Source organism: Pelodiscus sinensis, chromosome 3 (genome assembly GCF_052426305.1).
Source record: "Pelodiscus sinensis isolate ZL-2025 chromosome 3, ASM5242630v1, whole genome shotgun sequence".
Taxonomy (NCBI): Eukaryota; Metazoa; Chordata; order Testudines; family Trionychidae; genus Pelodiscus; species Pelodiscus sinensis.
The window spans coordinates 121,906,456-121,930,879 of record NC_143054.1 but is presented as its reverse complement, the minus strand read 5'-3'; the positions used below and the strand labels follow the sequence as shown (position 1 = coordinate 121,930,879).

Genomic DNA, 24,424 nt, shown 5'->3' with positions numbered 1-24,424 from the left:
TCATTAATATGTGTGTTACAAAGGCAAGAGAATCAAGGTATTTCTTCTAAAAAAACATTACAATTATGAAACGCTACTCAGATTTTCACACATTTAAGTTTATTCTGGCCTGAAACTACTATAGACCATCTGGAAGCAACTAGAGTTGGTATATTGTTTGTGAATTGACATTCATTTTATTTCATTCGAGTGGAATCACAAAGCCAAGTTCAAGCAAAATTACATCAGAGAAGGCTAACAAGGTTATTTTGAATATGAAGGCATAACAATCACCAAACACACACACATGCAGAGAGAACTCTAGACAAAATGAGACATCTGTACTCTACTAAAAATTCAAATGAACAATTAAACCCACTGACATGTCAATCAATTTATATTAATGTAATAACACAATTTCTTTTTAGTGCAAATTTAAGTTAAGTTAAAATCCTATCATTAATACACAAGAATATAATATTGTGGAGTCAAGATTGCTCTACAGAGTATGTTTAACAAAATGATATTGAGATGATTCAGAGAAGAGCCATGAGAATTATTAAAGGATTAGAAACTTGGCTCCTTGAGTATATAGGCTAACAAAGAACGTTAAGGGGTGACTTGACTAAAAGTACCTACATGGGGAACAAATATTTAATAATTGGCTCTTCAATCTAGCAGAGAAAAGGCATAACATAATGGTTGGAACTAGACACATTCAAATGACAAATAAACTGTAAATTTAAACACTTGGGCTACGTCTACACTGGCATGATTTTCCAGAAATGCTTTTAACGGAAAAGTTTTCCGTTAAAAGCATTTTTGGAAAAGCGCGTCTAGATTGGCAGGACGCTTTTCCGCAAAAGCAATTTTACGGAAAAGCGTCCATGACCAATCTAGACGCGCTTTTCCGCAAAAAAGCCCCAATCGCCATTTTCGCGATCGGGACTTTTTTGCGGAAAACAAATCTCTGCTGTCTACATTGGCCCTTTTGCACAAAAGTTTTTTGGAAAAAGACTTTTGCCCGAACGGGAGCAGCATAGTATTTTCGCAAAAGCACTGACAATCTTACATGAGATCGTCAGTGCTTTTGCGGAAATTCAAGCGACCAGTGTAGACAGCTGGCAAGTTTTTCCACAAAAGCAGATGATTTTGAGGAAAAACTTGCCAGTCTAGACGCAACCTGAGTAATTAGGCAGTGGAACAATATAATATACCAGTGGCTGTGGTGGATTCTCTGTTGGCAATTTTAAAATCAAGACTGAATGTTTTTATAAAAAAAGATACCCAAAACAATTTGTAGAAGGCAAGTTCTATGGCCTGTGTTAAACAGGTCAGACAAGTTAATCACAATGCATAAAGATTCTGGTCTTCTGCAAAGTAGCCTTGATTTTTGTCAAAGATCTCTACAGTGCAAACTACAGCACACTAGTCAACACTTTTCTACACACAATACAAGCCCCCAAACTAGGATACAGGGAACATTACTAAGAACATAAATAACATATAACCCTATTATTCAGAAGCCATTTTAAGTGGTTTCTGAATTCAACACCAGAGAAAGGAAGTTAATCATTTTGTGCATTGTAGTTAACAAAAAAGACATTTAAAACCACATAATGTTTTTTAAAAGTTACAGCCCTATAAAAAAAAAAATCACCAAACATTCACTAGTCATAGTAGTTTTGGATTTCTATAGTAGGCAGTTTTTCAGCTAGAGGTCCCTGAAGATTTGAGAGATTTAATGTAAATTTTTTCTCCAGAGCTTTACAAGATCACAGTTTTCCTGAAGTCCACAAAGTACATGTGGAAGTTATCATGCCAATTTACACTAAAAGTCCATCTACTCTGGTAGTCTTTTTTTCCCTGCCAGTGGCCAGTACCAGATGCTTCAAAAATCACGCACAAAAAACCTCACAATGAATAATCATGAAATAACCTGTCTACAGATGAAGTTTCTTACTAACATCAGACAGTAAGTAGCTGGTGTAAACACTAAAGCATGAGAGTTTTGATACCCTTTTATCCTATTCTGACATGGATGTTAATATCACCCATATATATACAGGCAGTCCCCGACTTACGCGGATCCGACTTATGCTACCTGCGAGCTCCGGGGCGAGAAAGCCCCGTTCGTAAGCTGCTCTGGTGCCCCTGGTCTGCTGGAGACCGTCTCCAGCAGACCAGGGGCACTTGGCGGGTTCCCACGCTTCTGAGGCTTTGCCAGAGCAAAGCCTCAGAAGCGCGGGGAACCGCCGCTGCTGCCGCTCCAGTCCGGGTGCCTGTGGTCTGCTGGGGACGGTCCCCAGCAGACCACAGGCACCGGGACTGAAGCCACAGCCGCGGGGGGGTCCCGCACCTCTGAGACTTTGCCAGAGCAAAGCCTCAGAGGCGCGGCACCCCGCTGCCGCTGCGGCTCTGCTCCCGGTGTCCCTGGTCTGCTGGGGGTGGGGGTGCGGCTAGTGTGCCCCTCCCCAGCAGACCAGGCTTTTGTTTGGACCCTGGAGCAGAGCAGCTGGGGCGCTGCCGATTGGTCCTGCAACGCCGCTCTGGGCACTACTGGACCAACCCGGCAGCACCCCAGCTGCTCTGCCCCAGGAGTCCTGATTCAGCCACTGCTGGTCAGTTTCAGCAGTGGCTGAATCAGGACGCCTGGGCAGAGCAGCTGGGGTGCTGCTGGGTTGGTCCAGTAGCGCCGAGGAGCGGTGCTACTGGAGCAACCCAGCAGCACCCCAGCTGCTCTGCCCCAGGCGTCCCCAAGTCAGCTGCTGCTGAAACTGACCAGCGCTGACTACAGGAAGCCCGAGGCAGAGTTGCTCTGCCCCAGGCTTCCTGGAATCAGCGCTGATCAGTTTCAGCAGCAGCTGACTTGGGGAAGCTTGGGGTTGTTAAGTTGAATCTGTATGTAAGTCAGAACTGGCGGTCAGTTTCAGCAGCGGCTGAATCTGGACGCCAGTTCCGACTTACATACAGATTCAACTTAAGAACAAACCTACAGTCCCTATCTTGTATGTAACCCGGGGACTGCCTGTATCCAATTCCTTTTTTAAAACCTCAAAAGGTCTTCGCTGCCACAAAGTATCATTGAAACGAATTACACTTTTAGCAGCTTTAAATTTGTCTTTCCATGACACGACTGTCTCATAATATAAGAGTCAAATAGGTATGCCTAACTCATCAGTATTTCTTAAACTGTTCCGTGGAACACAGCTGTGCCGCGAAGAACAGAGTTCAAAATAGCCGCCCTCAAAAGGCAGGCAACCTTTTATTTTGCTCTAACTCTCCTTCCCTCCTGCCCGTGCTTTTTTTTTTTGGCGCTAAATAACTTTTTCCCAGCCCTTCCCTCCCCCCCCCCTTTATTTTTCTTCTCAACAAAAAAATCCTTGGTGTCCCTCAAAAAAATTTTTTGGTGTTCCGTAGTCTTAAAAAGTTTAAGAAACACTGGTTTATACCATTCTTTATTTTGTTTACCTAGTTCACGTTACTTTTTTTTACTCCTATCTTTTTCAATCACTCCTCATACGGCAGTTTCATCAAGCATCTATTTTCCCCACTTACCTCTGGACCTCTTTTTTCTGTTCTTTTTTTAATAGGATAATCAGAATTGAACATGGCGTTTGAGTGAAGATGTGCATATACATACAATTTTCTATTCCGTTCCTTATACATGCTAGTATTTTGCTTCTTCACCAAAGGTGGTCATTGGGCAAATGTTTTCTTTGAAATATCCACAATGAGGCTTATGTGAATACAGAAGGTATTTGTTAAATCTCTGTTGCAAATATAGCTGCAAAGCAGAAGCAAGGAGAAATGTGATGGTCTTAAGTCCCAGAGTGAATTAATTCTACTGACTGGGGACAGCTGGGAGAAGAAAAGTTATGAATGGCCCCAAATTTTCTATTTAGATGAAAGTGTTTTTGCCAAATAAAATATCCAGGTCGAAAAATGAAAGAAAGAAATTGCAGGAAAGACAGTTACCTTTTTGTAACTGGTGTTCTTGGAGATGTGCTGCTCACGTCCATTCTACAGTAGATGTGAGCGCTCACCATGTGCATCGGTGCCAGAAAGTTCTCTCAGCAGTGAAAGAGGAGAGTGGTACCTCCATAGTGTAGTATAAGGGGCGCTGTGCGCTCCCCGACCCTCAGTTCCTTCTTGCCAGAAACTCCTACGCTGGGGAAGGAGAGCAGGGTGTGGAATGAACATGAGCAACACATCTTGCAGAAAACCAATTACGAAAAGAGAATTTTGCTTTCTTTGAGTCCTTGCTTATGTGTCCATTCCACTGTAGGTGACTCCAGCAATATCCACGGAAGTAAGTAGTAGTTCAAAGCCATGCTGACTATAGCACAGCTCTGCTAAACCCAGCATCATCTCTGGCTTGCTGAGTAATGGCATAGTGAGATGTGAATGTGTGAACTGAGGACCGCACTGCAGCTCTACAAATGTCCTGGGATTAGTACATGCATCAAAAAGGGCGCCACCAAGGCTTAAGAACTAAATGTGTGAGCTCTGATGGCAGGTGATGGAGAAGTCTTTGTGAGCTTGTACACAAGCTGATCCAGTTCAAAATGTCAATGAGTAGACACCAGCAAATCCTTCATTCTATCCGCCATATTGACAAATAGCCATGTCAATCTACAGATAGACTTGGTCCACTCCAGGTAGAATACCATGGTCCTCCTGACATCTGTGCATGAAACTACTTCTCTTCTGCTGACCCATTCCCGACAGGAATAGATCCTGATTAACGTGGAAGGCAGAGATGACTTTCAGTAGGAAGGCCAGATGAGGCCTCAGTTGGAACTTGTCCATGTAGAAGACAGAGTACAGGGACTCAGAGGTCACGGCTCTTATCGCCGAGATCTGCTTCGCAGAGACACCATCACCATGCCAGGTGGGACAGAGAGCAGGAACTGAGTAGGGATGTGAAAGGTTAATCAATAAACATCACTCTCAACAGTTGGTGCTTACCAGTTCTGATTAACCATTAACCAATGAGGGCTGGATCATCTCCCCACCAGCTGCAGGCAGAAGGGTGCTCCAGCCCTGCAGGGGGTCCACTGCAGACAGGGATTGCTCTGGTCATCTGGAGCAACCCGTCTGGAACACGCCTGGGCCCACTGCTGACAGGGCCAGACTGGAGCAGTCCCTGCCTGTGGCTGGGGGAGGGAGGGGGAGACGACACAATGAGAGGGAGGGCTGCACCCCCTTTAATCAATTAACCAGTTAAATGGGATTTTACATCCCTATAACCAAGGGGTTCGAAGGGCAGCCCAGGGAGCAAGGATAGAAAGGATAGAACTAGACTGAGGTCCCATAGAGGCACCTGTGCATAGAGCTTCCTCAGGTCTCGCAACAACCTCACCATCATGCCATGAAGAGAACATCTGCCCTTGGATTGGCTCATGGAAAGCAGAGATGGCTGCAAGATGTACCCGGATGGAGGAACATGCTAGCCCTTGGTTTCTGAGCTCTAGCAAGTAGTGGAGGATGGCCTGCATTGGAGCATGTTCAGGCAAGATACTGCACTTCAAAGCCCAAAGGAAGAGCCTCATCCATGTTTCCTGATCTGTTAATTATAAAAATCCCTTCCTGCTACAAAAGGAGGACCCGTCAAATCTCCTCTGATCAGGTACACTCCTCCATGTTCAACCAAGGAGCAGCCATGCTGACAAGTGCGGGGATGCGAGACTGAGATGAAGAAATCAACTGTCATCCTGCAACAAGAGGTCTAGGCTGTTTGGAAGGGGCCAAGGAGGGGTAAAACTCCACATGCATGGACTGTACCAAAATCACCATTGGCAGGGCCATGCCAGAGTGATCATGATCACTCAGACCCTGTCCTGCTTGATGCAAACTAGGACCTGGCTGATGAGAGGAATCAACAGAAATGTGTACAATAGGTCCTTGGACCATGATAGGTGAAACACACAATTGAGAAAACTATACGCACAAAGACAGCTGCTTTCACAGTTAAGCTGTCTGGAGCACAGCAGTTTTGATGATCACCACTGATGGCAAAAAGGAACTGAGGGGCGAGGGGAGTGGCACAGTGCCCCATATACGGTGCCATGGAGGTGCCACTCCAGGGGTTGCTACAGCTGCTTCCCTATGGATACTGTTAGGGGATGGAGAGGGAAACTTCCAGAACACAAACCTACTGTGAAACAGACAGGAGCAAGTTCTCAGAGAAAGTTAAGCAGTTCTGAAGAAACAAAAGAAGTGCTGCCATCCTCCAAAGTAGGTGTGAACTCAGGCTTCAAAAAGAAATACAAGCAATGTGCTAGCATTTGTAGCAGGTAAAAATGGAAAAGGAAATCTCATAGATCCCTCTGGATGAGATAAATGGGCAGCAGCATCAGAAACAGCCATGGATCAGTCAGAATAGTCATGGATCAGAAACATGAGAAACTTATTGCATACATTTTAAAGAACACCAGGATTTCAGAACAAATGTGTGTAATTTGACTGAATTAACATTTAGGAGAACTTTAACTTTTTCAGGCTATGAAATAAAAGTTTAAAAGCATATGCTAATATAACATTAAGATTATAAATACATGATTGTATATATATTAATTTTCCTGTAAAATCCTGATTTATTTGGTTTACAATTTTCATCCTGCAAAGCTCATGGCAAATGTTTTTTAAAAAGGGTGCCTAAACTAGACACCTAAATCCATTTTTAGGCACCTAAACAAGTGGCTTGATTTTCAAAGTAATCACTACCCATATGCTGCTTCCATAGGAATGATGGATGCTCAGCATTTTTGAAAGTCAGGTATCTTATTTAGGTGCCTGAATGAAAGTTCAGAAACCTAACTTTTGCAATTCATTTCTAAAACTCTTACCTGTAAGTTTATCACTTTGACATAACCAAGAATTGTAGCTTATCACAACTCCCAATGTTAGCCACATTTGTGAAATACGAAGAGTTATAATACAGCTAATTTGTGTATTTGGCTTTTTAATACTAAATTAGCAAATTAACTAGACCTCCACAAGGGAAAACCTACTTGACTATTTCAATTTTTCATGTTTAGCCATTTGAATTGTATGACCATAATCCAAACACCTTACAGTAGGATTTTCCCCACTAACTTCCCAGAACTCAGAAGTTAACTACACAAAGAAAACTTCAATCCAATCTCAGTGTTTTTTTAAAGTTACAAGCAAATCCAAATGACAGAGGTTGTGATCAAAGTCTTAACTAGTGCCTTTTAAATATGCATTTCTCTTGAATGCACAATACTAAAAGAACAGAATAAGAAAGAAACATACTACTTCAATGTTACATTTTTAGCTATACTCCAACTGTCAGAGACCCATGTAGTCAGTAATTCAGCAGAATTCATTCCTGACGTACTCCAAATCAGATTTTTTATAAAGAATGATTCTAGCCTTTACAGTTGCAAAAACAACCTTGAAAACAACACGAAACTCAAAATATAAGACATGGATACGGATTACAGGGCTACAAAATTTGGCACATTTACAAGATACCATGGAATTTAGTATTTATTCTACAGAAACCATTTTCCTGCAGCCAACATTTTCTTTTGTCTGTGAGCTCTAGTAGGACCTGCCTACATTATTGTTTGCTCTCCAGTTTTCCCAAAAAGTTAAGTTCCATACACTCCTTCTGACAGGAGGAGGGTATGGCAAGAGGGGCAACTGCCCTGGGGCCCAGCCATTCAATGGTGCCTAGGACTCCCAGCCAGTGCTGCTACTACTGAGACAGCAGCAGAGCCCTATCCCTTTAAATCGCCACCACAGCCTCAGGTGGTGAATTCAAGGCGATACACTGGCCCTGCCATCTGAGGCCCTGGCCCTTCTGGGAGTTCAGAGTTAGTTTTCCTGGCCCCACCTTGTCCTGGGGCCTGGCGAGTTTGCCTGCTTCCCTGGTTCCATGCAAGGATTAATAGTGAATGGTCCCTGCAATGTTCCACTAAGCAAGACAGAAATATATGGGGGAGTTAGAGATGAGTTGCATTTAGGTAACTGCAGAAGCCAGAACTGTAGGTAGAGACAATCAACAGCCTAGAGAACAGGGAAGGCCCAAGGAGCTAAGGAAATGATTCACTGAAGCCCAACACAAGCTACTCTGTTTCCTAACAGACGCATGTATGGAGGGGAAAAGGTTCTCAACTGGGTCAACTTGGACAAGACTTCAAGAGTCAAGGTCCAGGAGGGCAACAGGAGAAAATCATCTTTTAAAGTAATCATTTACAAAAGAATCAAAAAATTTCTGAAAAATATTTTCATCAATGAGCAATAGCTGTAGATTTTCATCTAGGAAGAGAGACAGGAGTGAAAGATGTCTCAACAAACAATTTAATTGTGAAAATTATAGGTTGACAACACTTTAGGCGTTGCTGCAATAAAATCTGGTCCTACGGTGGCAGCCAAATGCTATTTATTTTGAATTATTCTCTCTCCACCCCAAATGTTAAATGGTTAATTATTTAATGTTTGTGAGCTATCATAATACAATTCATTGATATCAATTAACTAATCAAAATTAAACTTACATATCATCTCCATGAAAAGGTCTATCATCTCTATCTGATGCTTGTCGCAATGCCTCTTTCTCTCGCCTCTTCTTTTCTTTTTTTTCTTTCTTAGATAGAGTCCGTTTGAAGTTCTGGATCACACCCTCTTTTTCTTGTTTTTCAGGCCCATTGCTCTGAGCCTTCTGAAACAAATCAAGTTAAACTACTGTTGTTACTTGGTCTATTGCAAAGTTTCTAATGATATCTAGCTACCATCATAAATTAGATTTAGTAGTGTTAAGTCTGGAAAGCAGAAACCAACACACAACACCATACTGGAAAAAGATACAGGAAAAGCGACAAACTCTCCATTGCAAGAAGTGCAGGGGATGGATGCATTTGCAATTAAATATTTGATTTCTATGCCTAAAAACATATTCTTCAAAGAATTATGAAATGTCAAATCTTGTAGCAGGTTCAACACCTCAGTACCACCTCCGCAACTAACCTGCAGTACTTACTGGCATCTTAAAATTTACTTTCTTCTTTTATACTTTAACGGAAATATGAAGTTAGAGGCATACAGTAAACTTCCGATAATCCAGCACCTTTACGACCCAGGGTGTGCCAGATTATCAAATATACCGGACTATCAGAAGGGGGGGCTATGAGCGGTCTGGGGTGGGATGGGAGGAGTGGGGGGAGGGGAGCGCTGCAGGACCAGCCCGGCAGTATCCCAGCTGCTCTGCCCCGGGAGTCCCCAAGTCAGCCGCTGCTGAAACTGACCAGCGGCTGACTCAGGGAAGCCCGGGGCAGAACAGCTGGGCTGCTGCCAGGTTGGTCCCGCAGCGACGAGGGGTGGTGCTATGGGACCAACCTGACAGCACCCCCGTTGCTCTGCACCAGGCGTCCCCAAGTCAGCCGCTGCTGAAACTGACCAGCGGCTGACTCCGGGAAGCCTGGGGCACAGCAGCTCCAATTGTCTGGCTGCCTGGAGCACTTCCGGGTTCCAGGTGGTGCCGGACTATCAGGAGTGCCGGAACACTGGATGCCGGACAACTGGAGTTGTACTGTACTTTGATATTTCCTCTCCCTCTTATAATATACCTTCCTGTCTTTTTGGCATAGACTCAATTTTTGTTATACTGATTATATTTCTTGCAGCTTCTTTTCCTGACAAGACTACCCAAGTGTATTTTTAGGGAAAACATAGCATTAAGCTGCTGGGGTGTCCAGAAGCAATCAAGACTGCCTCTCCCAAACTGCCTCTGACAATGAGATCCTTGCAAGCTATTGAGTGTGGCTGGCTAACTTAATTGCTTGGCAGCCTCTTCAAAAACCTCTTCCGTTTCTGATATTTCTAGAAAGGGGATCTGGTGAAGCCAAACATCTATACAGGGAGGTACTGATTTCCCTTGTGGTAGGCCAGAGCATCAGTATGAATACTGGCTCACACACCTCTCAACATGGGAAGAGATTGATCGAAATATATGACAACCCTGCCCAGTTGATAAGTTGAATGGAACCAAGCTTGTAGACACCACAAGTGAAATCCTGTGAAAGGCATCTGGCTGATTCATGTGGCCTAACAGCAAGATGAACTATAGACCAGAGTGGGGAACTTCAGGCCTGGGGACTGGATGCATCTTCTGGCTTGCATGGATCCGGTCCCTAGGCTCAGGGCCCCACCCAGCATTGGGGAACTTGCAACAGTGCTCCAGTGCCCCGACTGCCCCATCATGTGGCTGGAGCACACAAAATCTACAAGGCTGGGCCCCCCTAGGCTCTGGTGTGTGTGTGTGGGGGGGGGGGGGGAGATATGAGGAATGTCTTTTTCCTTCTCTGGTTGAGGGCCATTTCAGTGAGGGGTTTTCTTTTGGGGGGGGGGGGCGCTTCTCACTTGTGTGGCCCCCAACTGACTTTTCTGAGAGTCAGTGGACCTTTATCCAAAAAAGGTTCCCTACCCCTGCCACAGATCAAGGTTTGTGGGTGATCAAAAAGATCAGGTTGCTTGTTGCGTAAAATCTGCAGGAATGAAATCTCTCAGAGATTGAGTATAAAATGGATTGTCATTATGGGTGACAAAAAGTTGTGTGTTTGCATAAACGAAGACAAAAGGTGGCAAGGACACACTGAAGTAACTAGTGCTTATACTGTATAACTTCTTAGAGGAACTGGCCTACCAGGAGAAAGTTGTCTAGGTATGGAAACACCATATCTCTCTAATGTATTATCCAGGCCAATTGCACTGCAAAAATGTTCGTTAACACCATGGGCACTATATTGAGAGTTCAAAGAAAAGAATGCAGAGTTGGTAGCATTGCTCACCAACCATGAAACACAGAAACTTTGTGTGTTGATGAATTCTCATGTGCAAGTATGCATCCTTCAGGTTGAGAGCTGCATACTATAATCCCTCCTGAAGCGAAGGGATTACAAATGCCAGTATCATCCTGGATTTCAGCTTTCAGATAAAAAAAAAAAAAAGTTGAGCTGCTGAAAGGTCCAGGATAGGTTTTCTGTGCTCTGTCCTGTTTCAGAATTATGAAATATAGAGAGTAGAACCCTCTTCCCCAGTACTGAAAAGAGGATGCTCTCTATCACTGCCTGGAATTAAATAGATTCTGATTCCTGTTGAAGAATCAACTGGTGAGAGGAATCCCTAAAGGGGTTTGGGAAGATAGTTTGCATGGAGGGAAGGAGGGAAACTCAATGGAGTATCCCTGATGGACAGTCTCCAGAACCCAAATGCCTGCGTAACCTTATTCCAACTGTGGGAGAAGGAATTAAGATGGTCCTCAAAGATGACAGAAGGAGATGTAGGTATATCAGTAATGATAAATGGACCTCAATGTTCATGTCAAAAAAGTCCTCTGGTCTCAGGCTGAGAGGATGTGGCGGGCATACCAGTGGAGGGAGTGAAGAAACAGGACCTATGGTTCATGTAGACACTCATAGCTGAGGTATGTAAATTGGGATTGATAGATAGATTAGATAGATACAAACACACACACTTTCTCTAGGCCCTCCCACCTTCTGACGGCCTCACCACTCAACTCCTTCCCCCTCCTCCCTTCTAGCGCCTAGCTCTGCCATCCCAGCTTTTTCACAGTGTGCAGGAAGTGGTGGCAGGGTTGGAGCAGAACAGGGATGAGTCAGACTCAGAGGATGTGACAGAATTGGATAGGAAAGGCAGTGGCTGCAGTGGAGCGGGGGTTTGGGCCTGTGATCATAGTTGAAAGAGCTGTCTCTGGTGTTTCTTTCTAGGGGCTGGAGAGCTGTGTCTAGTGTTTATTTCTAGGGGCTGGAGTGTAAGTCCCCAGAGATGACAAGGTGACTCTTGAACCCAAGTAAGAGCAAAGAAACGAGCGTGTCTTTTCATTAAAAAGGTTGGATTCCAAGAGAGGAAGGAAGAGGAGGAAGAGTATTTTGGACTTCAGACTCTGACTTTAAGGCCAGAAGGAACCGCCATGATCATCTAGTCTGACCATCTGCACATTGCAGGCCAAAGAACCTCACCCACTCACTGCTGTATTAGACCCCTAACTTCTAGTTGAGTTACTAAACTCCTCAAATCATGGTTCAAATAATTCAATTAACAGAAAACTCAATTTACACTACAGGTTGAAAGATTCTTAATGGAGATTCTCTGGTCCAGCAACTTCCAGGGTCCGGCAGGCCAGCAGCATGGACCCCTGTGGGGCTAGCAGCTCACAGCTGCCCGGTGGGTCTCAGAGCTGCTAAAGGTCGGCACATCAGTGGGGCCAACAGGTGGTAGGGAGCCAGCTGGAAGCCCAGCAGGCCAGGCCAGGCCGACCAGTAGCAAGGGTCCAGAGATGTCCTCCACTGGTCCAGCAAAATCCCTTATCCAAGACTGGTCAGGTCCCAAAGGTTCTGCAACAGGGAGGTCCAACCTGTAGTTTAAACCTGCAAGTTACCCATAGCCCATGAAGCAGGAGAAAGTGGAAAAACCTGCAGGGTCTCTGCCAATTTGACACAGGGGAAATTTCTTCCTGACCTCCAAACATGGGGATCAGTTAGACCCTGAAAACATGGGTAAGATCCACCAGGCAGATACTTAAGAAAATTCTCTGTACAGGCTGAACCTCTCTAATCTGGCACCCTCAGGACCTGACCGGTGCCAAACCAGAGAATTTGCTGAACCAAGGGAAGTCCATCTTATCTAGCAGCATTACCAACACTTCCACTGCTTACTGGGCTCTGAAGGCATTTAGGAGTAAATTAGAGCTAAATAGCACAGAACACCAAGAGTCAGGACTGGTGGCTGTAAAAACAACTTTATGGGACTGCAGGAAATTACTCCAAGAACCATCATCACTTGGCCTTGTCCACTAAGCTCCCATCCACACTCCACCCCCAGTCTGCCCCAAGCCCAAGCCCAACCCCGTCCTCCAAAAGGTTTCCCCTGCACCTCTGACCCTACCCTAAGGGCTCTCTGCCTGCTGCCCACATCTCTTTGTCTCCAATGGGACAAAGAGAAATCAGCAAGGAGAGGGGATACAGAGGAAAACAGCGGGAAAGCAGCACGAGTTGGAGGGGGGAAGGGAACAGAACTGGAGCCACATGAGTGGTCCTCCATTTCAGTGGGATGCAGCAGCCCATGGCGCACTGGCGTTTCACCTATGGCCTGCACACTCCCCATCTGTTCCCCTCCCCCACACGCCTCTCGTGCATCGGAGCCCTGCAGTTCCTCATACTCCTTCCTCCTGCCAGCACTTTTGGAGTGCCATGAATCCACCGATCTCACTCCATCCCCATTCCTCCTTCCCAGAGCCTGAACAGCTGTTTTGCACTGTTCCAACTCTGGGAGGGGGAGGAGCTGGGACAGAGCGCAAATCTGTGGATTCAAGTCACCTCTGAAAGCATTGGGATGGAGGGGGGAGCTCCAGGGCCCAATGTGCAAGAGGTACATGAGGCAAACAGGGGGTGTGGCACATGTGCTTTCTCCTGGGTACGTTTCTGAGAAACCCCATGCATGGTCTCCCAGACACTGAAAGCTCTCCTGTTCTGTTCTTATGTCCTACTGTCTGCCCTCCCCAGCTCTGCAGAAATGGGATACATTGGCAGGGGGAGATAGCAAGCATGCATGTGCATGACAGAGTATGTTTTTGTATGAAAGAGAGTCAGACTGAACTGGCTGCTGGAGAAATCTCAGGTTAAATTGTGCACTGCCTCTTGAAGAAAGGGAATCACCCTTCAGTGTAGAGACCTCAGCAAGATTTGTCCTGAGCCAGGCTCTGTCTCCCCACCCCTGATCTGAGGAGATGGGGTATAGAGAGCATGACTATGAGTGTGTGCACAGGCAAAAGAGTGCACACATGCAAGCTGAGGAAATCTCAAACAGTGCATTCTCTCTAATAAAAGCAGGCAGTCATTCAAGGTTCAAACTGCATCAGTTCAAACAGCTTGGAGCTCTTCGGATCTAGGCTGTGGGTCTTCCCCTTCTTCCCTGCTCTGTGGAGCTGAATTACGGGGGCAAGAGGACACGCTGACATCAGCACTTCCCTTTGCCCTGCTCTGCACAGCTAGCAGGAGGGTCCCTCCCATGAGCAGCTGCAGGACAAAGCCAGGTGGGAAAGGGGAACCTGAATACATGCTGTCAGTGGTGTGTGCTCTGCTAATGAGCTGCATGTGAATCGCAGCTGTGCATATGTGCAACTTACAGGGAACACATTGCCACTGTGCGGAGAATGGGGGGGCCCTCCTACAGGTGCCCTTTTGACAGTAGCACACCAAAGGCTGCAGGCCAATGGTGTGCCTTGAATGGAAGGTGCACTGCATCCTGTTTGGGCATGATTAGCCTCCTTCTGCCTATTATACCTGCTGCTCATAATGGCAACTCTATGGCTGTGTCTACACTGGCATGAATTTCCTGAACTGCTTAAAACGGAATACTATTCCGTTTTCAGTTTTTCCGGAAAAGGAGCGTCTACATTGGCAAGCTGCTTTTCCGAAAAAGCCCTTTTTCCAGAAAAGCGTCTATGGCCAATGTAGACGCGCTTTTCCGGAAAAGAGCCCCGATCGCCATTTTCACAATCGGGGCTTTTTTCCGGAAAAGACTACTGGGCTGTCTACACTGGCCCTTTTCCGGAACAGTGTTCCGGAATAAGGACTTATGCCTGAGTGGGCGCAGAATAGTTTTTCCGGAATAGCAGCTGATTTTGTACAGTAGAGCATCGTTGCTTTTCCGGAAATTCAAGGGCCAGTGTAGACAGCTCACAGCTTATTCCGGAAAAGCAGCTGATTTTCCGGGATAAGTGGCCCAGTGTAGAGACAGCCTATGGGTGCAGAGATTTTAAACCAGTTCTTCACAATCTACACTGTCTGCCAGTGGATTTGCAGGAAAAGCTTAAGTGGTTGCTTTGGCCTTCAAAGTCCTCATCAAGTTTGAGAGAGTAACAAACTCTCTTACAGTGCCATACTTCCATAGCTGGGATCAGCAAAATGCTCAAACTGAGATGCCAATAATGTAAATCAGAAGGGGCTGCTGGCAAGGAATGCTTTAAGAAATCTTCAGAGCTTTAGAATTCATTCTCTCTGTACTGTTAGTGGGCTAATTTAACTGGTACTGAAGCACAAACTATTTTAAACTTATGTCATGGGCTTCCTAGAGCATATGAATAGGTACAGTTTTTAATACATCTAAATATTTAAGTTGAAAAAGTCTTAAAACAGCACAAGTGCTTTCCTAAAAACTAAAAACATCACCACAATCTTGTATATTATCTTACCTTTGGAGGAAGAGCATCATTTTCATTCTTGAGAACAAACCTCCCTTCTCGGTCATCTTTGTTCCAATTTAATTGTACAACAAGAGGCTTCTCATCTATATCTAATCTTCTTTCTTCTTCAAAATATGAAAGAGAAAATTGATAACTAAAGATTATTCTGCACCTTAACACTGAACAATTATAGTAGGTTACCCTGGCTTAGAGCTGACAAATTGAACAAAATGAGTCTCTCTCAAAAGAATGGTTTGCTGTGCAGCCGGTCTGCTGATGCTTTCCTACTGCCACAGAGAAAGAATGCAAACTACAGGGCTTCCCAATACATGGAGCTATGCCTTTTCCAGTGACTAACATGAGATCCACTATAATTAGATCTGTGGACCTTGTATGGCAGTGATAGTGAAATCTGGAAAGGACAAACTTCCCATGCATAACTACGGTCGGCGTGCACAGCAATATTTATAGTTATGAATGAAATGAAATCTGAATTTCATACAAAATATGTTAAGGCCTAATGTTATTTCATACTATCAATAAATAAATAAATAGAGCAGAATTCATGAGACCTCTATCGAAGACTGAATTAAAGTTGCTTTTCTATAGAAAAATAAAATTGTGGGGGAAGGGAAAGAAGAAGAAACGTAATTTTTGAGATGACATTTTATAAATAAGGCACAATACATCCTGTACTGTATTAAGGGCTTGACCACATGGGGGATCCAGAGGTTGTGCAAGAGACTGCAAAGTTAGCACAGGCTTTGAGGCTTGGCCTCTGACTCCAAGAATATGTCTAGACTACAGGGATTTCTGCATCTGGACTGCTGACATGTTCTTTCGAAAGTAAATCCAAAGAACACGGCAGGTTTTTTTATCTTGGAAAACCTCGTTTTACGAGGAAGAACGCCTTTTTTTCCCCAAAAGTGCTCTTTCGAAAAAAGGCGCTATGTAATGCAAACTGTGCGTTTTTGAAAGAGAGCATCTAGACTGCCTGGGTGCTCTCTTTTGAAAAAGCAGTTTGCTTTTTCGAAAGTACTGGTTATAGTCTAGACGCTCTTTTTTGAAAGAGGCTTTTTCAAAAGTATCTTTTGAAAAAAAGACTCTTTCAAAAGAGGCTTGCAGTCTACATGTAGCCCAAGAGACGCTCAAAAGGATCATACACTGAGCACACCTGTGTGGTCTCATACGCCCATTTTATACTTTCTCCCTACCTGTGCTCTGATTGGCTCAAATTATTGGTATTAGTTATGACTTTACACATTTTGGAAACTCACTTTCCAACTTTAAGAAAAACAACGAGCTGCCCAGTGATGATTTTGGATACTTCAAGTGAACAGATTTGGTTTGTCTCCCTTCATATGTACACCAACACAGACAAACAAACCTATTAATTTTCCAGCTGCCTTCTTCTTTAGTTTATTTATAAAATACAGCAGTGCAATGATAACAGTCCAAGAATCCTGCTCTTATTTTACTAGGGGAAGGATAGGGCCAGAGAGGGTTATATAACAAGGGGGGGGAAAAAGCAGAATGAGCTACCAGACAGGAGAAACATTGGTGTCAAGGTAGGATAATGCAGCTTCTAGTGTTCGTTTTAACACATGGGTCTTGGAAGGAAAAACCTATAGCTGTAGGTTGTAATAAAGGCACTGTTTGGGATCTTTTAAAGAAAATCCTATGCATCATGGTAAGAAAAGAACATGTGCCAAGTGTAAACAATGCAACAAAGAGGTACAAGTCCTGGTTGTTGGAAAGAAAAATTAAGAAAAATGCTCCTCAGAAGAATTATTTTGAAGATATTATGAGGACATGTCTAGATAATTTGGATCAATGGATTAGTAAATGTATTTTTGTACCATTATTACAGATTGTCTTACGTAGTTTTGTTGGTCCCAGGATATTAGAAAAACAAGATGGGTGAAGTAATATCTTTTGTTCGATCAATTCGAAGTGTAGGTAGATAACTTGCTCTCTCACTAGTAGAAGATGATTTAAAAGAGATATTACCTCAGCTACCTTTTGTGTCTAACATATCATAAATTTGTGTTTTGGGTGGGTAACTGGTTTATAAAACTTTAAAATGTTTGTGTTCAAATATAAATTGGTATGTTAGTTTTTTGTGGGACTACAACATTTACATTTTTACTGTTACTGCTGACTCCTGAAATGGATTTTTATTGCTCAGTAAATCAAACATTCTAGGTAACGATTTTCTGTTTTAAAAGCAAAGTCTAATCAGGGATTTATTAATTTTAACATTTAGAAAAAGATTTTTTTCCAAGATGTTTGATATGTTGACAGAAATAAAGGTTTACATAGATTTATATAATTTTTATGATATATTATTTTCCCTATAAAACTGGGTTTAGAATAATTAATAATTACACAAATTCCTTTTAAAAAAAAAAAAAAAGCAGTGCACTGAGTAACAGTGAGTAACTGAGTGCGACTTGATCTTTTTGTTTCAGGGTCCATCTTGGACATAAGGGATTATGAAGAACATAAATCATCTGCAATGTCTACAACTTGGAGACATAGCAGTACTGCAATTAAATTACCTTACTTGAATAAAGTGGTTTTTTGGTTTTTTTAATCATCCAGCAAAAATTATGGATGAGCTCAATCAAGTCCTGCAAATTCCACCAATATCACTTGGTTTATTTATGCAACAAGTTCTTCCTTTCCATCTTGTTCAAAACAAACACTGCATTCACGTGGTTCAATCATTATGACCAGACTACACTCCAACTGGAAAAGCAGACATTGCTGGAAGGTTACCGGATTCAACGTATGAGAAGGAAATTGAACAGTGGGCAAAAAACATTGATAAATTTGTTGATAGAGTCTTGATGGATAAAGCAATATACAAAAAGGTTCAATACATGCTTGTGTGACAAGATGCAGTTGTTTCTCTTACAAAAAGAGCTAATGTCAGAAAATGCCCATTCAAAAGACTGCTTAAAAAATAGCAGTAAAAGCTATCACAAATTGCGAACAAAAATTGAAGTGTTAAATGCGTTAACTGTCAGACAATGCTACAAATGTGACAGGAGGAAAAAAATCTAGAGAAGATAATGAAGGAAACCTGAAATTTATAACATATGGGTGCTGTGCGTACTTGATGAATTTTTTAGCTGAAGACTTCAGTACAGCTCCAGAATCAAAAGAAAATATTGCTTAAGAGAGCAGCAGGATTCAATCTAACTCTCCACACGATGTACATTAGAATTCTGTGGTTGACTGTTGAGCTATTTATTAAAAATTGATCTATTCTGAGTACAATTTGTGTACAAAACAACAACACACACAGATGGAGCTCTCACACCTAAACCAGTCAACTTCAATGCTTGTGGATAGCCAGCTAGATTACCTGTTCTTTTCACTCCCTCTGGGGCATCTGGCATTGGGCATTGTTGGAAGACAGGATACTGGGCGAAATGAACCTTGGGTCTGAGCAGTATGACTGGTCTTAGGTTCTAAGCCAGTTCCTCACAGGCATCAGCTCCTGCCCCGCCCTTGCTGCCTCTGATTCAGAGGCAGCAGAGGGGGAAGTGCCCAGGCTTATCAGTTAATCGTGTAGTCAACTACACACTGACATCCCTAATATCACATATTTTATAACAAGTGGTAGCTGCCATATGCCTCAAAAGTCATAGGCAGGTGTATGCAGACACCCATGTGCTATCTGAGATCACCGATATGAGGGAGGTCATTACTCTGAATCAAGGCATCAGTAATGATGTTTTGGCCTCCACTGAGTTCAGGTGTGCTCCTATGTAGTCCAATTGTACTTGGAGTTAGGGTAAATGTTTTGCTCTTTGACTTGTCGTCCTGAGGAATGGAAGAGCGCTATGGTTTCCTCAAGTGACGTGTAATCTTTCTGTCCAGTTACGGCCTTTTAGCAGGCAGTCATCGAGATACAAGAAGATCAATATACTTTGTCTGCAAAAACGTGTTGTTACTGCCACTAGGGTTTTGATAAAAACTCATGGAGCCATCGATCATCCAAATGGCAATTCTCTGTATTGGACGTGATCTTGTCCCACTGTGAATTGTAGAAATTACCTGAGACACAGAAATGGTAATATGAAAACAGCCATACTGTAAGGTAGAGGACTGAGAACCAGTCCCCTTGTTCCAGCAGAGGGATGATCAAGATCAGTGTGACCATTCTGAATCTGTGGGATGGACAAATTAGTTGAGTTCTCTCAGATCTGGAATGGATCTCCAACTTCCATTTTTCTTTTGAGTCTGGAAATAGGAATAAATTCTCTTCCCTCTGTGCTGTGTTGGGAACTCGTTCCACAGACCGTAACTGTAGACGGTGATGTATTACTTGTCTCAAAAAGGTGCTCATAAGAAGGATTCCCTAAAGAGTAGTGGGTAGATGATATGGAGGTAAAGGGAATGGTATAACCCATACAAATTATTTCTAAAAAACTCATTGGTCCATGGTGATAGAAGCCCACCTATGACATAATGCTCACAGACAATGACCAAAGGTTTGTGATACTCTGCTTATTTGCATTGGTGGTTAGGGGGGGATGTCAGTCAGATCCTGGATTGTTTCAAAATTGTGTTATGTTTGATGGTGCTTAGGATATTGTAGCCTGAGACAGGATATGGTCACATTTCTGTGGTCTTGTCTTTCTGTGCCTTTGTCTTTGGTTATCGTATGGTGTCTACTGGTGCTGCAAGACATTTTCTGCTACAGTTGTAAGGCTGGTATCAAGGTGTCCACAGTGTCGCTAGAGAGTCCTTTGTGAAATGGAGGACCAGCAGTGAAGATAGGGCCAGGCCCCGCACTTCAAATAGGCCCCACGCACACGCTACTACCTGTTGGCTATGGCTGTGGCCCATGCGCGAAATTGTGCTGCCCCGGGCCCCGTGCTCCAATAGGCCCCACAAAACTCTCATCTGCCCCTGTGGAAAACCTCCATAACCTTAGCAGAAAAGAAAGTGTTCCTGTCAAAAGGCAGATCCTCTACTTCATTCTCAAGTTCCCTTGGGATAATCAATGAATGTAACCAAGATGCTCTGCTCATCTTGATAGCTATTGCTATCATGTGTGCTGCTGCATCTGCTATGTCAAGGGATGCCTGGTTTGCTGTTCTAGCAATAAGCTGTCCCTCACTGTCAATGGCTCAGAATTGGTCTCTCTTTTCCCTCCAGAATTTCCTATGCAATATCATTCCTTGTGGTATAACTGTCGTGACAGTAGTTAGCAAATAATGATTTTAAAAGAGGCTTTCCACCTGGTGATTTAAATCAATCCATCTAGTTCTACAGTCAACATTTCCTATTCTAGAAAGTTCTCTTTCCTCTATTGCTATTTCTCTATTCAAAGAGACAATAGGAGAAACTCTGTATACTATCAGAAGAGGAAAACTCAAGATACACTGAATACTATCAAATGCACTAAATTAGGGTACGGCTAGACGGGGGGGGAGGTTCAGGATACTGGAGGTAGCCCCAATAAAACCTCTGCTGCATCCAGGGAATGTTTGCGCACTTCCGCTTCTTTTTTGCGGATGAGCAAACACGCTCTTTTGGAAGCCCCTGTATTCCTCGTTCAACAAGCAAGGCGGTGGCTTTCGAAAAAGGGTTTTTTTCTGAAATTTCTCCCAGTCTAGACACGCATTTTGCTTATCTTTTTCCCATAGATCCACACAGTTTAGCCCTACCCTAACATTCTCACCTGTATCTTTCAGGCAGTAGATTTTGACACTACTTGTAACAGGCAAAAGTAACCCTGAAAAACTACAGGACTATGTAGCACTTTAAAGACTAACAAGATGGTTTATTAGATGATAAGCTTTCGTGGGCCAGACCCACTTCCTCAGATCAAATCCTGAAAAAATGTTTTTAAACTTGATATTGTCCTTTCATTAGATAGTGTTGCTTTAATTGTAACTATGCTGTGCACTCCATCTAAATTAGCTTAGTAGTTTTTCAATGGACTGCCTTTTATTTAGAAATGAATGATGACAGTGTAGGAATATTCACCTACTTGATATCAAGTGTAATGTTTTCAAAAAAGGTCACAACACCATCACAGTTTGTACAAATTGCGTCTATGATACACCCCGTTCTATTTTGAAATACTACCACCAATTGAGAACTCTTTGCCAAAAGAAATCAAAGTACATTTGTCATGGTAATTAGTAGGAAACATTTATCATCTTTCTGTATCAAGAAAAAAAAAAACAGGAATAAGACCATCCAGACACTGTACTAACCTCCACTGACGTGCACCTCATAAAGTGAGTATTTAGGAGATGACAACATCCGCATGTCTGGTCGGAATTTCTCTGCAAGGGTTTCTATTACATCTTGCGTTGTGGCAGTACTAGAAACACGAATACATTTTGTTGCAAAGTTTCCAGCTGCTTTGTCTTGAAAATAAAATCTCATTACTCCATGAAACTCCAAATCCTGTAAAGAAATAAAAAATTAACATTAATTCTGACTGGTGACCGAAAAGCTTTATTTTCTTCTTGGGAATGGAAGAAGTTATTCCAGCCATAAATCACTGATTCATGTCTGTATGAGGAAAGGAAGTTGGGAACACCTGGGATAATCTAAAAATGCACGTTTATTTTTACATATTCTTCACTGCTATGGATGGTTTTATGAGCTATGAGTTTAATATTCAACACACGGACAATCAGGAATCATCAGTTTTACCTGAGGAAGAATTAACTTCATCCTTCCAAGGTAAGCTTAAAATAGACAGTTTACTCAAAAACTTGTGTCATCTTTTAATTGAGAGCTTAAACACCAAGATTCAGTCTGCTTTGCAAGGATATTTAATATCCTAACGCATCTTCCTAACAGACTTTGTTCCGGGATACTGGCCACAACTTATGGGAGGCTGTTGTCTAAAAGTTTTGAGCTAACAGCCAGTTTACACCCTGAATATCAATTTAATAGCACTGTCGACTGCACCTTTGGCTTGCAAATAGTTAACAGTAGGTGACTACCAAGAAAAACTTTAACAAACCTCCCCCGGCACAAAGAGAAATTAAGCTTCTTCTAGTGAAAACATGCCTTGAAAGAACCATGCACACTTAATGAACTATAGAAATAAACAGATATGGTGAGTAATATCAAAATCATTAATCTGCTGTACACAAACGTTACAATATTTTCAGTACACGGGATTAGATATTCTATGTTTACTGGGTGATGCTTACTAGGTAAATGGGAAACCAGTGGATCAACTGGGCTGGAGCAGCCCCATGCCTGCAGCAGATGGTGGCTGTTCCAGCCCAGTCGGGCCCACTGCACCATGCCACAGGCCAGGGGGCCCACTCCAGCCTGGTTGAGCCTACCACTCCAGCCTGGCTGAGCCTGCCACAGTGTGGTGCAGCCAGGACCCAGCCCAACCAGCCCTTGCCTGAGGTGCAGACGGCTCAGCCCAGCCCCCACCCACGGTATAGTGTGCCCAACTGGACTGGAGCAGACCCTTTCGGGCAGGCGTTTAACATTTAACTGATGAACTTTTTAAATGGGATTTTACATTTCTATTCTATGTAAGTAAACAGAATATACAGTAATGTCTTACAAAACTGGAAAACTTTTTTGAAGCTTTTAAAGCACCATATTAATTATAATGTAAAAGGGCAGATTTAAGAGAGAAAAATGGCACCCCATAATAAAGGAAGGAAGTAGATTAAAATAGAAGAACCCCATCAGCTTGTCCATGCAAATATAGAGGTTTGATAAGTTCTGCTTTGAAATACTGTTATCTTTCCTCTTCCCTTATTCTATACTAAAACTAACTGAAAATAGTTGCCACAAAATGTTTTATTTTTAAATCAGCAGGCATTTTTTTCATATGTATTTACATAAGACAAGCATTGACTCCAAAGGTTTTAATTGCTGCACAGATTTTCAATTTGTACACTGAGGGATCCTCTCCTATTTAGGATAGTGATAGAAATGTAGCTGTGTTAATCTGGTGTAGCTGAAACAAAAAACAGGACTATGTAGCACTTTAAAGACTAACAAGATGGTTCATTAGATGAGCTTTCGTGGGCCAGACCCACTTCCTCAGATCAAATAGTGGAAGAAAATTGTCACAACTATATATACACCAAAGGATACAATTTTAAAAAAAAGTGAACACATGAAAAGGACAAATCAAATTTCAGAACAGAAGGGGGATGGGAGGGGAGGTAAATTTTAGTATCCTGTTCCAGTATAGGCTGTAGTTTATTGATAATGTGTTGGACAGGTTTAAGTTGGGGGCTGTAGGTGATGACAAGAGGTGTTCTATTGTTGGTTTTCTTGGGTCTGCTTTGTCTTATTCATGTGTGTTCACTTTTTTTTTTTTAATTGTATCCTTTGGTATATATGGTTGTGACAATTTTCTTGCACTATTTGATCTGAGGAAGTGGGTCTGACCCACGAAAGCTCATCACCTAATAAACCATCTTGTTAGTCTTTAAAGTGCTACATAGTCCTGTTTTTTGTTCCTCCTATTCAGGTTTATCATTCCAGTTCAAATTTAATCTCTTCCCCTAAATTCTGGCAATTTCAATTTTTGTATGCAATATAAAAACAGTGAACTACTTATTCGTTCTGAAAATAGAAAATGTGCACAGTTTTAAAGTTGTAATAGGATTTTATTTCATTCTATTCAAATTCATGTACCTAAATTTTAAATTTTGCATTGCCATATACAAGTGACAGTCTATTTCAAGTAAAAAAAGTTGCAAAGGCACTCTACTCAAACTAATTGCAGTTCTCCAGAACAATCATCAGTACGAGGATGTAGGTGCAAACTACAAATAGTGGGGGGAGGAGATAAAAGGAAGGTATAGTATGCCACATTTCCCAGACCAATTTCACTTGGCTGCTATTTGTTGTTTTATTTGAAAATTTGTACAAATGTGGGCCTTATTATTTATAACAAGTTTACGTTTACCATTATGAAGCATTTCTAAATATAAATGCACCATTGTTGGTAGGAAATGGGGGCAACTGAAATAGATTATAATTTGGGTCTTAAATTCACTGATCCCAATTAAAAGTAAGATTCAGAAGGATGAGTAGATCCTGTTTCCAAGAGACAGATAAGAATCAGCAAAAATCTGAACATAAATATCCAGCTAAATGTCAGTATATTTTTTTTAACTTTAGGATACTATTAAATCATGAAATGATTTAATCATGGCAAGGAGGACACAAAAGTTAAATAAT

The 24,424-nt window shown here is 42.5% G+C and overlaps 1 protein-coding gene across 23 annotated transcripts in view; it reads right to left on the bottom strand.

Annotated features, from left to right (window-relative positions):
• The window catches only part of AFDN (afadin, adherens junction formation factor), a 208,357-nt gene that overhangs the window by 117,376 nt on the left and 66,557 nt on the right, over positions 1–24,424 (bottom strand). For 16 of the 23 annotated variants that reach the window (XR_016349228.1, XM_089777349.1, XM_089777340.1 and 13 more), the window contains exons 2-4: positions 21,457–21,652; positions 15,224–15,339; positions 8,511–8,674 (exon numbers count right to left, since the gene is read on the bottom strand). Coding sequence is in view for 22 of the 23 variants with exons in the window: in XM_089777349.1 (XP_089633475.1) it covers positions 8,511–8,674; positions 15,224–15,339; positions 21,457–21,652 (476 nt within the window). In the remaining variant the exon portion in view is untranslated. The remainder of the gene's footprint in view (positions 1–8,510; positions 8,675–15,223; positions 15,340–21,456; positions 21,653–24,424) is intronic. The other 7 variants (XM_089777341.1, XM_075924660.2, XM_089777350.1 and 4 more) reach the window with 1 other exon arrangement.